This window comes from Agelaius phoeniceus, chromosome Z (assembly GCF_051311805.1).
Source record: "Agelaius phoeniceus isolate bAgePho1 chromosome Z, bAgePho1.hap1, whole genome shotgun sequence".
Taxonomy (NCBI): domain Eukaryota; kingdom Metazoa; phylum Chordata; class Aves; order Passeriformes; family Icteridae; genus Agelaius; species Agelaius phoeniceus.
The window spans coordinates 68,032,794-68,049,270 of NC_135303.1; the positions used below are offsets into that span (position 1 = coordinate 68,032,794).

The window sequence follows — 16,477 nt, forward strand, 5'->3', positions numbered from 1 at the left end:
GCCCCCTCCCCCCGCCCAGTCCCCCCCCGGACGCATTATAGTAAAAGTCATAAAATTCAAACCTGCATTATTAAAAACTGGTATGGACGCATATGAACAAATAAAATAAATTGTCAAAGCCTGTGTATCTCACTAGTTCTGATTTAATTAGCTGAAGACCAGTACCTATTCATTTTAGAATGAATGAGGCACATGCTCATTCAACAGAGAAAAGACTTCAAAATATTTCTGAAAAGAACCTACTTGAGAAGCAATATTTTACATATATATAACACTCAAAGAAAAATGAGGGGGGATACAGTTCAGACCTCATCAGATGTATTGCTGTAGAGCTCTGCCAGGATTTCAGCTAGCAACAGGCTCCTTGCACAGGGGAAAAAAATCCTGCTTTTGCCAGAGGCATAGCTTCCCAGCTCCAGCTGAGTGGCAAACTCGAGGTGTTGATTTCCCCGGACAGCTGCAAACAGCCATCCTCATAAAGCTCTGAGATGAGCTGGGATGCTGTAGGTCAGCGAGCACCCAGTGCCAACAGGGAAACAAAATCCTTCCTTTTGGATGTTCTCGACCGTTCTGTCCTGCAAGCCATTGATGGTATATGTAGCAGTGGATGAGAATGCAGAGGAAGGTTGTATTTCACTCTGTGGTTAAATAAAGAATTTGGAAAGACCCAGGTGCAAATTATGCACATGGCATCTACACTGTAGCTGATATAAAGCTATGGGGCTGCTGTCATATAATTGTCATATAATTATGGTTTGGGTTTTTTTTTGTTTTGTTTTTTTTTTCTTTTTTTTTTTAATAGGAAACTATATGATACCAAACAAAACGAGGAAGAAAGGTCTGTGGCTGTACTGACTCTGTGACTTGGACCAGACCAGGTCACCAGTTGTGAACAGAACTTAAATATCTGGAAAAATAGAAGAGTGAGGCAAGTCAAAAAAAGCAAATGCCTCTGTGAAGTGTCTAAGCCACAAACAAAAGACAAGAGTTCTCACCTCTTGCTCTACAATGGTAAGAGACATCAGAATTTAGCAATGGGATTTAACATGTATTTATGCCAAATCAGATAAACAGAAAATGCTCCTGGTGATACATACAGTTCATTTACAAGGAGCAAATCCAACCCTCAAAGACAAAATCAAGATTATTAGGTTTTGCACCATACCATTCTTCAGATATTTGACATTGTTCTCTTACCTTGGATGATATGATGTTTTTGACGTCCTCATCATTAGCAGCTTGTGTAACAGTGATGTCAGGATTGCTGCAGCTTATCACTCGGCTCTGCAGGAGTTTGCTTCCCACAGACACTGCGGAAGTGCGTCCAAAGGTGTAATAACGCGATTCTGTAGAAATGGCACTGCTGCCTCCACCTGCCACAGCAAGATGCTTGAATTAGGATTAAAGGACGTGTATATGAGACAAACATGTATATCAGGGTCAAGCTGTTTTTGCTCAATGGTGTTATAATATCAGCATTTTGAAAAGAATAAAGCTCCTGAAAAACCTACTACCAGCTGCTTCATTAGCAATCTACACAGGCATTGAAAGAGATGTTAAGATATTATCCCAGTTAACGGGGTGATTGCACAAGCAGTACCAAAAGATTAATAGGGCTACCTAAGTAGCAGCACTATTACAATAGCTCTTTCTTCCCACCAGCTCTTTTTAATTTGCTGTAGATTAACACAATATTCGCAGGCCTAAACACAAAATACCACTTTCAATACATGATTTAATACCATCTTTGAAGTATCCAAGGAAGCAGGGAGCACTGCCATCAGGAATTTCACTAAATGATACCTAGTTTTCAGTTTCACCACAGACCTTATTTCTCGAGGACAAAAAATGCCCAAGTCTATGTGAGCTCACAGATTTTCACATATCCCAACATCAGTCTAAATGTGCCTCAAGGGGGATTTAAATTAATATTCAAAAGAGAAAAAGGCCTACATACCTCTAGCTCCCACAGCACAGCTGCTTGTGGTAAATCATTGAACATACACCAATTAATCAAATGAATCCTATAGGCTTTAGGATAATGATTGCAACAGAATACCAGAATGGTTGAGGCTGGAAGGGCCCACTGGAGGCCATCTAGTCCAACCCCTCTGCTCAAGCAGGGTCACCTTGAGTCAGCTGCCTGGGACTACAACCAGGTGGCTTTCTACTATCTCCAAGGTGAGAGGCTTGGGCAACCTCAGGACCACCTGTACCAGTGCTCAGTCACCCTCAGAGGAAGTGTTTTCTCATGTTCTCTCTGTTTCAGTGTGTGCCCATTGCCTCTGATCTTGTCACTGTGTGCCACTGGAAACAGCTAGGCTCTGTCTTTGCACTCTCCTTTCAGCTCTTTGTGTACACTGAAGATTCTCCCCAAGGCTTCTCTTCTTCAGGCTGAAGAGCCCAGCTCTCTCAGCCTTTCTTTGTTGAAGAGACATTCCAGACCCTTTGCTATTTTTGCAGCCCTTGGCCCGCCTCTGTCCAACAAGTTCACGCCTCTCTTGTACTGGGAGTTCAGAGACGGACACAGTAATCCAGGTATGGCCTCACCCGGGTTGAGAAAAGGAGAAAGATCACCTGTTTAAACCTGCTGTTCTTACAGTATTTTATCCTCCAATGACAAGTAAAATCTACTTAATGCAAAGTAGATATTGGGTGAGCTCGGCCCTATACCACTTGGCAGTACGTTACTTTGCATGGAAAGTAATTTATTTATGTACAGGTCAGTAAGAAATTGCCATCTTAAGGCCATTTTAACTTATGAAAGAAATCATTCTAGAAAAAGTTTCTGTTTAGGCAATCTCTCTTGCATTCATCTTCATGAAGCTACAACAGTTTGTAGCTATGGAAACCTCTCACCTCAACCCTTCATCTTAAATTAATAACTGAGGGATGGAGATTATCAGGGGCAAATTCATATTGCTCTTTGCAGTGCTGATATTCCTGACCTACCTCTTAGTGCTTAAATGGTACACAGTCTGGGTCTGAGAAGTTGCGTTTGCTATCTTAAAGATCAATGCCTTAAGTCCTTCTCTCAAAAGTGCCATGCTGAACAGCATATATCAAGAAAAAAAACACTCCTGCAACCTTTACACCAACAATACCTGGTTTGACCACTTCTCTTTGTGGGTCTGGCAGACAAAATACATAGTACACATAAGATGCCAGGAGACAGTTCCTTCCATGCTGATCCTTGCTCAGCTCTTTGCTGTTGTGGAGACTATTCACTATTGCAACCACAGACTCAAAGGCAAACTGTGAGAAGTTGGCTGTGAAACAAAGGCAAGAATTAGAGTCAGCACTGAAGGGTACATAATTAATAACATCATTAAGTGAGGTTATTATTTGAATCAACAACTAATCTTGCAAGGTTCAATTCAGTCCTTGACAAATTCAGAGTTTTAGACAGCAATTGCTATGCCTGACCAGACCCAAAGTCTACATAGGCCAATAAACACTTTTTAGCAGACCCACTGACTTTCAACTAAATCACTGGTATTCTCTCACTTTGTGCTACATAAAACTGTTAATTACATTTCTAGCAGCCTTCACACATTTCCTATAAACTATCTTCTTGCAGAATACTAAGACTCATTACTCTCCAGCTGACAGACACATCCAAGCTAGCAGGCTTTAGCACAGATATTGTAGTGGATGACAGATCTTGATTATCTGAATGAGATAGGAAATTACCTAAACCACTGCATGCAAGTATGCCATTTTTCCAGATTTAACATATGTTATGGACAACTGGCATCTCAGTAAAACAAAAATCAGTATTCACTATTATATTGTCTAGGTTTGTGCTCACTCAACTCTGTCTAAAGATCTTTGAGCAGATGATATGATGCAGACAACAATGTCAGTTGTAGGATAATGATTTTGCTGGTGTTCTACTTGCAAAACAACTTAATTCTAAACAAAGTTGATCCACAACCCACTTTCTGACCTATATTTTCAGAGAAGTAAATTACTACAGTTTAATGTACCTTCCAACCAGAGACTGAGTCTCAAATGTAGGGGGAAAGGAGAAAAGGCAGCAACTCCATTAAGCCTGATTAAATTGTGCAGTCAAACTCTGTCTTGAGCAGCACAACTCTTTCTGAAGTGTGCTACCCTAAATACTAAATCCAAGTCTGAATATTTCAGCAAGCATTCCCCCCATATATCTAGGTTGCTTGCAAAGCCTCTTGAAGACCATGAACCAGTAAATACCTGTCTGGCCAGCTATGACCATAGGCTGTACAGCCAGCTGGAAAAGTTTATCTAGTACCAAATGCAAAAATAAGACAAGAGGTTCAAGGCGTGAAGAATTCAAACAGATAATGCTGAGTTTCAATTCATGCTCCAATGAAGCCTCTGTAATCTTCTGATCCATCACTCGAAAGGGGAATGTCACTTGGCTTTCCAGAGAATGGCACAAGGTGAAGAACTTCTCCAGATGGTTGTCCTGCAAATACAGTGCACTCACAGTTAACAAAGTTGATATATTTCAGGCTAGCTCTACCTAAGAAAAGCCTGATCATACCACCTCATGGGATGAAAGGAAAGATTTTTACCCTTCTGGTCTTCAGTAGTGGCTGTTCTGAGTGATCAACTTGTAAAGCAGCTGTCACAGTGCTTTGTTTGCTCCTATTCATCTGGTTCAAATTCAGACTGTGGTGAGATCAGCTTAAAGGCAGGAAAGTTATTGCCCTCACTAAACTGATCACTTGATTTAATGAAAAGACTTTTCCTTGTATTTGATAAAACTCTGTCACATCATAGTCCCTCTGCCACTCACACCTGAATTCCAGCTACCTACAAGTTATGTGCCATATGACTACACCCTTCTTGTATTTAAAAAACATGCTGCAAAGGGGTGATGGACTGGTTCAAACACAGGGCCTTCAGCTGTTAGGACATATTTACCAGGATTAACTAGAATGGAATAAGGATAAGGGATAAGAGCCACTGAAAAGCAGCAGAAACAAAACAAAGCTGATCTGTCTCAAACCAGCATCTCAGTAAGATGGGCAAAGATCCAATTTCCTGTGGCATTTAAATGATGGGAATTATTGAGGTCTCACCCAGCACTAAGCTTCTGTCCCCAGAGCACATGGCATTGACAAGTGAGCTGCTTAACACGTACTGGCAGTGTATGACCTGTCAATGGAGGTGGGGAGGAGCTATGTCTTTGGAGGTGTGGACACAGAGTCTGAACTAGCCTTGAAGAACAGAAGATGCAGACTCCAGAAGCTGGCACTGTGCCCTGCCAGCACCTTTCAGTCACAGCCTGAGCAGACCCCTGCTGAGCCGAGAGGACACCAGGCTCCCTATTGCTCCATGTGACTTGCTGCCAGGAGTGCTCATTTGTTCACTTCCACCAATAGATTTAATTTCACCAAAGGATTTCATTCACAGAGGATATCAGGTTATTTCCATAGCTCCTAATTTATTTTTTTTTAAACTGTGTAGACTTAAACACTTCAGTTTCATAAACCCACTAAATTGGCCTGGACACCTGAATTTTCTTTGAAATGAAACTACAGCTGTGTGTTGCTTCTGATGCATTACCTGGGTGTGAACAGATGACACAGCTTGAACTTCAACAATGAAAACGCCCTTGTGTCCTTCAACCCACTTTATAGGGGGTGTCTGAGATGGAATTTTCTGTGATGGAAAAAAAAAAAAGGGAATCATCTTCCTTTTAATGCTCAAACAGAAAGTCTGTTTACATGAGGATCTATAGGGTATTCCCACTATTCACTTCATTTTAGATATCCAAATTCAGTGTCACACAGAGGATGACAGCTAAGCATCTCCTTGTTGTCATGGACATTTGTACAGAAGCTGATGCACTGAACAGGGAAATTTAGACAATTTCAGCTGGATGTCTAGCACAGACCACGTAAATATATATCTTCTGATGGGATATTGTTAAGGCTAAAATTTCCTGGTCAAAGCATTGCCAAAGGCATTCTGTGGTGATGTGGTGCAAATTTCCTACATGCCATGTTTACTGGGAGCAGTTTTCTCCTCCAGTAATAGCTGATTCCATTTCTACTCCCCTTCCCACAAGTCACAGAAAAAAAAACCCAAACCAAATTATCCTGTGGAAGAAATCAAATTATTGCCTTGACACTCTTGAAACAAATGTATCCCTGATTAGGCAATTCACAAGAATTTTCTTGCACAGCTAACTTCTAAAAAAACAGTATAGTTATATAAAATATTAACACCAGTGACAATAACAACAACACTTTTCTTGACTTTCCCCTTCTAAAGAACAAAAAGGAGGCACTGCTTAACAGCAGACAGCAATGTTAGTTTGTAAAACACTTATGCTGTTCTCCTACATTAGGAAAATACTATATTTTAATAATTTTGTTTGTTACCTCAGGCGAGTGAATTGAATAGTGTAAAGGCAGTTTATCCAATGCAACAGGAAGACTATAATGTCCAGTTTGAAGACGATCATTTAATAGAATTGGCAGCCACTGAAACAAATGAAGAGAAAACAACAGCAATATTCCTGATGACATATATGATTAGACCCATTTATTTAATTTGTTAGATACAGTCAACAAAACAACAAATGAGATATTGACCTAAGTTTCTCTGGTCTAACCCATTCAACAGTCATTTCTTTGTATTTTAAATTCAAAGATAGCTGATAGCTACTGTAGAAAAATGTATAAGACTACTTTACAAACCATATCTTTTGAAGAAAACAAACACAAAGCTTCTCATGTGTGACACATTTTTTCTAATAAATCCTATCAGAGGATTTAGTGGAATCCATGTTTTGATTTAAAAATTCATGTATCTTGAATACACTGATTCTTGGTATTGAAGCAAATCAACAGTTTTGCTGGAATTAAATTGAACATCTTCCTTGTGGTTACCATGCCAGTCTGACTTTTCATATCCCTGCATTGATATTTGGGCACATTTAATTTTTTATTCAAGTCTGAAAGAGGATGGGCATTTGAATATCACAGGGCAGAAACATTTTGTAATTAGATGAACAGAAACTTGAAAATTAAGTCCACACCTATGTCAAATCTTGGTCCTGAGCTAATTTATTTCTTAACAATCTCACAGACATTGGTGGGACTATAACTGCCCATAAAAGAAAGCCCATTTGAAAGGATTCTCAGTACTGTGGTTTGAAAATTCCAAAAGCTAACAAAGAAACAAACAAGCAAACAACCAAAAATACACAAACACAACGGCCTCCCAAACTTCATAGGAAAGTACTTCATGGAAAGTACTTGTCTGGCTCCACATCTCAATTGCTGACCAAAGCTGTAGGATGTTTTCAAATCTGAAAACGTCATCCTCAATTATTTCCTTTTATATGAAAATTTCTCCAGTAAAAAGTACTGTTTGATAAAGAAAAAGGTCAGAGAGACTATGCTACAACATGTATTTCTTAATCTAAGACATTCTAGTCTCAACATGAAGATAAAGAAGGCAAGAGAATTCACTTTTAGCTTTTAGAGTCTTTCTGGTTTTTAAATTTTTATGTGGATAAAAGACAATTTAGAGCAGAAATGAAGCGCCATGTAAAATCTAAATGAAAATATTACATTAGCTATTACCTCATGTATGGACATGGTAACAGTAATAATTGCAATTATGTATGGTTTAGGCTTTTTTTTTTCAATAAATAGGATCTAACAGAATGAGACTACATGCTATAAAGCATTGTTGTCGCAAATATTTAGCTGCATATTTTGGTTGATTCAAGTGAATTCAATAAGTATAAAGACAGTTAAAACAGTAAAATTATAGGATGAGGATGTAACACATCTCAGGTGGCATATAGTTTCTATGAATTCACACTAAGATCTTCCACTTGATGTATTGCCATAACCAGAAAAGGAATAAATGACCAAATTCTTGACAAGCAGAGAGCTTCCACGGGAGACACACAGACATGCACATACACGCACCCACACACACCCACTCTTATGTACCACATGGAACTTACTGAATACCCCAGGAGGGTTTCAACAGATGCTCCTTGCTTTGGTTGGCAGCTGATGTGATAGAATGTGAACAGTAGATGGTGTTTCTCTGTGAGTTTTGCTGGCAGCTTAATTTTCACTTCTTCGTAAAAGTCAGGGGATCTGTTAAAAAAAATGCCAAGCACATTCCCAAGGTAATTGTAAGAATGAGCAAGAGGCAAATTTGCCAGATGGCTTTTAGGTGCTATGGTTATAAAACCAGATAAATTCTGAAAACAGAGCTGAATCAAACAAAGTATATATATGTACACACACACACACATTTTTATGAACTTGAAATATTTTTATGCATTATGAATCTGGAAGTCATATTTATGAACAATCTACAGCTTTGAATCAGAAGAAAACAGACAGTATTGGCTGGACAGATTCAGCTTCCACCTATCTCTAGGTTCAATCTCTGTTTTGAATTTTTGCATAAGTATTCTGCAAATCCTAAATCCCAAGTTTTCATTTATGAGAACAAGAATGTTCCTTCAGCTCCTTTGGATCTATGAATTCATTGAAGTAAATGATCTTAAAAGTTGTGCTGCTTCTTGTTCCTGCTTCTGAATCATCACAGTAGGAATATTCTCAACTACTAAAAAGCTTCAAACAAGAAAAGTGAAGGTCGCTTCTACAACAGCCACTTATGCAAATGAATGTAGCAATCCAAATAAGATACCATAAATTGCACAAAACATAAATGTTTAAAATGGCATTCCTTGATGAACTATGTAGGGTAACTATTACGTAGAGAGATCATGATTAATACTTCTTAAGTCATATGAATAGATAGTAACAACACTTACTTATTATGATATGTGATAGCTGTGTATATTTCTTGGACAAATTCTGGACCTGAAGATTTCCCAAAAATTACCTACATTAAGAAGAAGAGAAAATCAGGACCATAGCACTTATTAGTCATCATCTTGTGTAAATTTTAAGACAGTACCTAAAAATTTAAAATGACTCCTCAGTTTTATCTTAGCTTGTTGGCATAAATGTCTTACTACCAAGCACCTTCCCTACACTCCATTCAGGGTAAAACACCAGGAAAATGGAGCAGACTTATTTCTAAGTCACTGACTACCTCACATCACATTCTTTAGTCATGAACTAAAAGCTTAGAAATCATAGGAAAAAAGTTATGGTAAGCCACTTACACGTTGTCACACTGCCTTTATCTAAGTGCTAAAAAGTTAAATAAAAAGTATTTTTAGGAGTTTTGCTTTCCAGTTGTAACCTGCACATTCAAGGTGAGATACATCTCACCTTACCTTGGAGGTCCAAAGTCCCTTTAAAATCAATGAAGAAAAATAGGCATTTCTGGTGCTAGATTTGCTTTCCTAAGATACATGTCTATGGTAAGGCCTTGAAATCAAATAATTTAAAGGTAGCCCTGGGAGATGAGCTTAGACAAGAATCTCTGCATTGTGCATGCTGTTATATATGTATTGAGAGGCAGATCACTTGCAGTGGAGAGAGAAGACAGATGAACTGTGTCTGTCCTAACCATTTGTCAAAACCTCATTATAACACAGGCAGAGTTTAAGGAAACCAACAATGCAGTATTGTGTAAAAGAAGGTGTTACATTCACATGGCACAGCTCTAGCTCCAGAAGAAATGTAGCTTGGGAAACACTACTGATGCTCTGATTTCAGGTCCACAGGTTATGTGGAGTGAGGCTGTGAAGTATATACTAAACAATGTCAGCACACTGATAAAGGCTGGTTGGGTTGTAGTCCTTGGTCCAACAGATTGTTGGACTAAAGTTTCCTCAGCATAATATTTCCACTCATTGTTTTCCTTCTCCAACACATAAAATCACAGATTTTCATCTCAATGTCATTCTCAAGTAGCCAACAGTAATGTCTTGAAAACATAAAAAAAAAAATTCAGGCTGAAGCAGGCATCTGGGTTGGAACACGTCAAACTGAGCCTCTGAAGCTTGGTAACGTTGAATAGAGGATCTTACAGTGAGAGATGTTGAATAACCTGAACACAGATAGGACTGTCTGCTCTGCTAGGAGTGTACATGTATGCCCTAATACACAGTGTGTTTCAAACATGGAAAGCTCATGGAAACCTACACTGCATAATCGTGCATCCATTCATGCTCAGGCAAAGAAGATCCCAATTTTTACCTTCCAGCGTAATACCTTCCGGCACTTGTGTAAACACAGTGCATACAGAGGAGTTACCCTGCAAAACAGACTACATCATTCTTAAAAGGTCTCTGAAGCTCTGTGAATTTTACCCTTAGAAATTCCAGCATGATACTGATGTGATATTATGTCATTCTTCCGAAAATAGGGTAGGAAGATTTAGATAAGAGAGAGCAACATGCTTCTGGTTCCACTAGAATCACAAAAAAGTCTTTTTTGTTGTGGGTAAGGAGCACAGCCCTGCTTTAGTATGAGAATGAAAGTTTCTCAAGCTCTCTGCGTTAGGCTTCCCAAGAAGCTGTGGTGATGGGAAGTAAATAATGACTACTGTCTTCAGAGGTTTCTCAGGAATGCAGGTAAACAAAAGCCTCCTAAGAAATCTCAGCATTTATTACCGGCATTGCACAGGATGGGTCTTCACCGCACATAAATTGGATCTTGATGGTAATATTCCTTGCAGAAGCCAGTCGGTTAGCAAAATTCAGCCTCTGAGGGTAAACATAGAGGAGATTTCTGGAACAAAGATAAGGAAGAATTAGTAAATGGCAAGCATTCCTGTTTGAAAATTAAGTGCACAAATTAGCATCTTGCTCATTCCTCTCCCAGTCCTTCAATTCCATCTACATAGTGAAAGATCTGTCAGAACTCAATTTCAGAAGTCCACAAATAAAATATAATTTCTTGGTGTGACACATAGAACATCCTATATTTAAGGTCTCACCTACACTAAGCTATGTTCTGTTACAAACTATTATCCTTGCTTGATGTAATATAAAACAGGAATCTCTTGAGACAGCAGTTCCTCTCTCAAATATGAATAATCAGATATTGGAAAGGGGAAAGAATCACTCAGAGGTGATAAAAAACAAGGATATCAACAACTGAAGTTCATACATTCACAGATTATAGCAAAAAAAGAAGGCATCTATTTCTGGATTATACAAACCAAAAAGCAGTATCAATGAACCTGAGTAAATATAAATAGGAAAATTTCAAACAATAATTCTATAAGCTACCTCTTATTAGTAATAATGCTTTGAAATATAGCATACTTTGCTGTTTACTAACTTCTGTACATGAATGTATCACTAAACACAAAAAGCACCTTTAATTTCTGTGGGGAATGTGACAGCATAGGTGGTCTTCTGATGTACAATTCCAAGAGAAGAGTAAAAAAAATTAATAGATTTTTCTCTGGGGAAATTTATGGCAAATCTGAGATTTCAGGTAGGTATGGATTATACACAGATTCTGGAATCATGATTATGTCTATTTGCTGTCTTGTTTTCCCGTCTGATATAGGTTTCTCACTGCTTGTCCTCTGAGTGTAAGGAATAAGACTAGTGTTGGAAGAAGCATGCTGGCTTTCAGTGAGAAACAATGAAGACTACTCATGAACTTTCATGATTTCTTTTCATCTGTGACAGTCAGAAGCTGCACACAGAATTTCACTCTCCTTATCACAGATGTCTCCTCAGTACCACTGCCAGCTGAAAAAGTCAAGCAGCCTTGGAGAATATTGTCATTAGGTCAGACAGTCCATCTTCTATATACTGTATCCCAAGACCAGGAAAACTGTGATTTATTCTTCTGATTTCCATGTGTTGCAACATGACACACGTTCAATTACACAGGCCAAGCTACTCTTTTCAACCAACATGTGCTACATGGCATGCCTTAGTAAAAGCAATTGGTTTTAACTTGCCTTTCCCTTCACTCAGAATGGTGCTTCTGCCTGTCACACTAGTGCACTCTTTTCCTTACTACCTTATCTACAAGTTTTGCTTTGCCAAATTCTCTCCCAGATCATGTTAAGGAAAGAGCTAAGTGAAAGAGCTAAGTGAAATATATTGGTAACCTCTACTGAATTATACTTGGGGGACTGACATATTAAATGAAGGATATTGTCAATACTACATCTGCCAGAAGCGAAGAAATACATGTAGGGAAGGCTGAATAATACAGCCATTGCTTCATTAATCTGCAGCCTAGGACAAGATGTCACAAATCTGTATAATGTACCTAAGCACTGGATTTTACTTTTAGAAGTGACTTGAGATGAAAGATGTAAAAACACAGAGAGCTCTCTGCTGACTACATAACCGAGGAATAATGATTCCAGCAAGTATACTGGACTGAAGAGGTAAAGCTTGTGCCATTTATGCGGAAGCAGTTTCAGGGATCTTGCTTACATGTGTATTAAACCCATCAGCAGCAAGGAAGAACAGAGGCAAATGCTGACTCTAGATATCCTGCAGAGATGAAAGTGATGGCTGACATCTAAAGCAGGAAGATGCAATGATGATCCAAAAATGTTCCCTCACACAGGTATGAATTGTAAACCCACTGCTGACCCCTGCCTTAGTGCTACTGCCTGCATTCCATCCATACAGTCCAAAAGCCTGACGGGAAGCAGAGACAAGGAGCATTTTCACACGGCAGTTAGCAGGGGCACTGGGGCAGCAACTACTGCTGTTTTTTAAATAATAGGACAAATAGGATGCACATAAGGATGTGGTGGGCTCCAGAAGGCAGTGCATCTCCCCCAAGGTTCTGCACTGAGCAGAACTATTATAGCAACATGTCGCAGCAAATACTTCTGGTATCAAATTTCTCCCCTCACTCTCCCTTCAGAAAGTGCACGACTCCACTTCCAGATACAGTCAGATGCGCTTAAAAAACAAAAGAGCTATTCAAGGGACAGCATGAGTCTACAAAAGCCATGGCAGAACACCCAGAATACAGAACACCCTGAGAATACAGTCCCAAAGGGCAGAAGAGGGTGAGGCACAGATGCCAACAGCTTCTGTGGGTCAGAGAATTACCCAGAAGAGTGGTAAGAGACTATTCCAGAATCAGTTACCTGCTGGGAAAGCTAAGGGTCCCCCTAACCTGGCACAGGACACCATGCGGCAATTCTCATACAAATTTGCTGACCTTCCTACGTTTTCATGGGACTTAGCAGTGATTTAATCACTTCCCATGGGCAAAGCAAGACAGACCTATCCTCTGCCAAAATAAAATCTATTCAGAGTTTCAAGTCTGTGACCATTCTTATTTAGTGTTTGTAACTACTGCTTGTGCATATGTGCACATAGAAGAATCCTTCTGTTTGCTAGATTACACCTCCTGTGAGGTGTCAGCAAGTGCATCTTAGCTTCTTATGAACTTCTTATGAACATTCTCAAACTTCTTATGAATAGTAGGCTTCTTCACTGATGACTGTGACGAGAATTCCATACAGAGCAAAACTCAACATATGTGCAAGTAGTCCCTACTGATACAAACCAGGAATGTTCTGTAGGTGAGGAGTGATGGATGAATTAACACTGACATTTAAAACTTATGGTACTAGATACAAAAGCTCATGAACCCATTAGTTAAACTTTTCAATATTTGTTGATTCTTTCACAATTTTGGTGGGGAGTTTTTCAGGAAAAAAAATGGTTAAAAATTAAAAAGCACCTCATAAATGCTTAACCAAACATGGAAACCCATTCTAGTCAGCCATTGACTAGGAAAATAGAACAGTGACAGAACTTCAACAAGAGGATGTGTATAAGTCATAAATGCCGTATCTTAGGATGGGTAATTTGGAAAATAGTTTGAATGATTTTTTTCATGTTGCTAAAATTTTGAATCATCTGAAGAGCTGGTGGACAGATGTAAAACTAGACTAAAGGGCCCTTAGAAGACTCACACATGTAGCGAACATGCTCTCTCTGGATTCCACGGGCAGAGAGGCAGAGAGGAGTAAATAGCACTGTGAGAGCAATAACAGGAGTGAGATACCGTTATTCATTATTTATGAATAACCTTTCCTCACCTCAAACTAGTCAAGGACGGGGTGGAATGATTACCCCCAAAACATAGGCCTCCAGCTCACACTACAGACTACAGCAAGTCTGAGAACATTGCTAAGTGGTTTGCAATTAAATGAAAATGAAACCACAAAGAAAAGGGGTTTTTTCCTCTTCCTTCAAAAATCCCCTAACCAAGACAGAACTTCCTGTGCCTGGTTAAGCTGAGTAACTGCTGAAGTGATGTGACAAATCCCTCTTCCTCAGCACCAACATTTCATAGTGGCAGTAAACAGCATCATTTTCATTTATATTTAATGAGAAAATAAAATGACAAACAAACTTTAAATTATATGATTTTTCCTATTAAAAATAGAGGGGTATGAAAGAAATAAATCTTGGAATGTTTTGACAATTTCAGGGAAATATTTTTATTAAAGAAATGTAAGTACACAACAAAAAGAAGTGCTCAATTTCACAGTGCACAAAGAAAGTGGGCTGGCTGATCTCTCTGGCATAAATCAGAAATAGCATCATTTAAAATAATGGCATTACACCAGTAAAAAAAAAGCTTGCAAGACCTGAGTTCAAAGACTATAACAGAAGGCTCCACTTTTCCTTTCACAAAGGAAAAATCTATTTCAAAAAACCAAAAAACCAAAAAACCTTTAAACAAACAAAAAACAACAAAAAAAACCCAACCCAAACCAAAGCAAAAAAATCAACAATTCATTCCTCTGAAATATCTTAGACAACCTCCCCCCCAGTGTCTACATGTATAGCACTAGTGAAAAAAAAATGGTTTGCAGACTTATATCCAAAAATTAGAAAATATTAAATCACCTTTAAGGCCCTAGCAAGCCATGACTCACATCTATGACTAAATACTATCAAATTGCTTAAGTAAGACAGCATGATTTTACTTTTTGGATTAGAAGAAAGGGAATAAAATAACAAACACTTTGTGTTTGGCTCTATTACAAATTCAGAGTTACTCCTCATGGGTTAGTTTAATCTCAGACTCAAAATTGCATTCACCATGAGTTTAACATGACAGTTAAATTAAGCAAAGGATCATAGGGCTCCATGGAGGGGTCTGGACAGGCTGGACCATGGGCCAAGGCCAGTGGTGTGAGGTTCAACAAGGCCCAGTGCTGGGTCCTGCCCTTGGGTCACAGCAAGCCCAGGCAGTGCCACAGGCTGGGGCAGAGTGGCTGCAAAGCTGCCCCAGGAAAAGGCCCTGGGGGTGCTGGTGACAGCAGCTGAACAGGAGCCAGCAGTGCCCAGGTGGCCAAGAAGGCCAATGGCATCCTGGCCTGTGCCAGCAATGGTGTGGCCAGCAGGAGCAGGGCAGGGATTGTTCCTCTGTACTCAGCACTGGTCAGGTTGCACCTCAAATTATGTGTGCATTTCTTAACCCCTGACTTTAGGAAGGGTACAGAACTGCTGGAGTGTGTCCAAAGAGAAGGTCAATAGAGCTGGGGAAGGGCCTGGAGCATAAGTCCTGTGATGAGCTGCTGAGAGAGCTGGGAGGGTCTAACCTGGAGAAAAGGAGGCTCAGGGGGCTTTAAATTGGATATTAAGATGTATTTCTTCACCAAAAGGGCTGTCAAGCATTGGCAGGCTATCCAGGGAAGTTGTGCAGTCACAGGTAGATGTGCAGCTTAAGGGACATGGTTTAGTGGTGGACTTGGCATGGCCAGGTTACAGTTGGACTAGATGTTCATTGGCCTACATCACCTATGTATGTCAGCTGTGTGATTACCATTGATTCGCTAATTAATGTAAAGATTAATGAAGGCAACTATTCTTTATAGAACTTGTCTTCATTATTACAAGTTAGACTGACCAAATCCTACTTTGTCTCGTTGCCATGACTTTTACTTAGGGTGAAAATCAAAATGGAGATTTAAAATGAAAGGTTAAGCATGTAAGGTGTGAACCCTTGCTGAAAAAATGTGACTGTTGAGTGATAGCAAGCATTTCCTCTAATGTGGATGTATGTATTCAATACAGACACCCTGGCAACAGAAGGATAGTGTGGGGACACCCAAATTTGCTTTAGGAGAAGCACAAGTTAATTGTTGGCATGGTGGCTTTGATATTTATTATGTCTAGTTGCAGAAGTGAGAACCTGATGAGAACTAAAGGGAGAATATTCTGTGCAGACTCAACTGTTACAGCTCAGAAACACAGTAGTTGCTAATAGTTTTTGTCAAAACCAAACGTTTAGACACTGCAAGACTGCACATTGGAATTGACACTTACTGGGGTCAGACAATGAGTAGGAAAGTTAAAATTCTGTCTTATTTTTTCATTAAACTAAAAAAAGGCATCTTGGCTCACATTCATTTACATTTCCACTTTCAATTCTATAAAAACTATTTTCCCTATAGAAATGTCTGCATTAAAGTTCTACCACCATCCAATTCTATCTTTGATACACAGAGAAGAATCTCTGCATTTTAGTGTACTGGTGCTGTGAGCTGTCTTTAGGAGATTGAATACCAC

General features: G+C 39.2%; 1 protein-coding gene across 8 annotated transcripts in view; it reads right to left on the reverse strand.

The window, feature by feature from the left end:
• DOCK8 (dedicator of cytokinesis 8) overlaps positions 1–16,477 on the reverse strand; it is an 89,815-nt gene that overhangs the window by 34,862 nt on the left and 38,476 nt on the right. For all 8 annotated transcript variants that reach the window (XM_054651691.2, XM_077171548.1, XM_054651690.2 and 5 more), the window contains 8 exons: positions 10,562–10,679; positions 8,807–8,877; positions 7,979–8,117; positions 6,378–6,479; positions 5,557–5,652; positions 4,216–4,450; positions 3,105–3,269; positions 1,198–1,373 (listed from right to left, as the gene is read on the reverse strand). In XM_054651691.2, the coding sequence (XP_054507666.2) occupies positions 1,198–1,373; positions 3,105–3,269; positions 4,216–4,450; positions 5,557–5,652; positions 6,378–6,479; positions 7,979–8,117; positions 8,807–8,877; positions 10,562–10,679 (1,102 nt within the window). The remainder of the gene's footprint in view (positions 1–1,197; positions 1,374–3,104; positions 3,270–4,215; positions 4,451–5,556; positions 5,653–6,377; positions 6,480–7,978; positions 8,118–8,806; positions 8,878–10,561; positions 10,680–16,477) is intronic.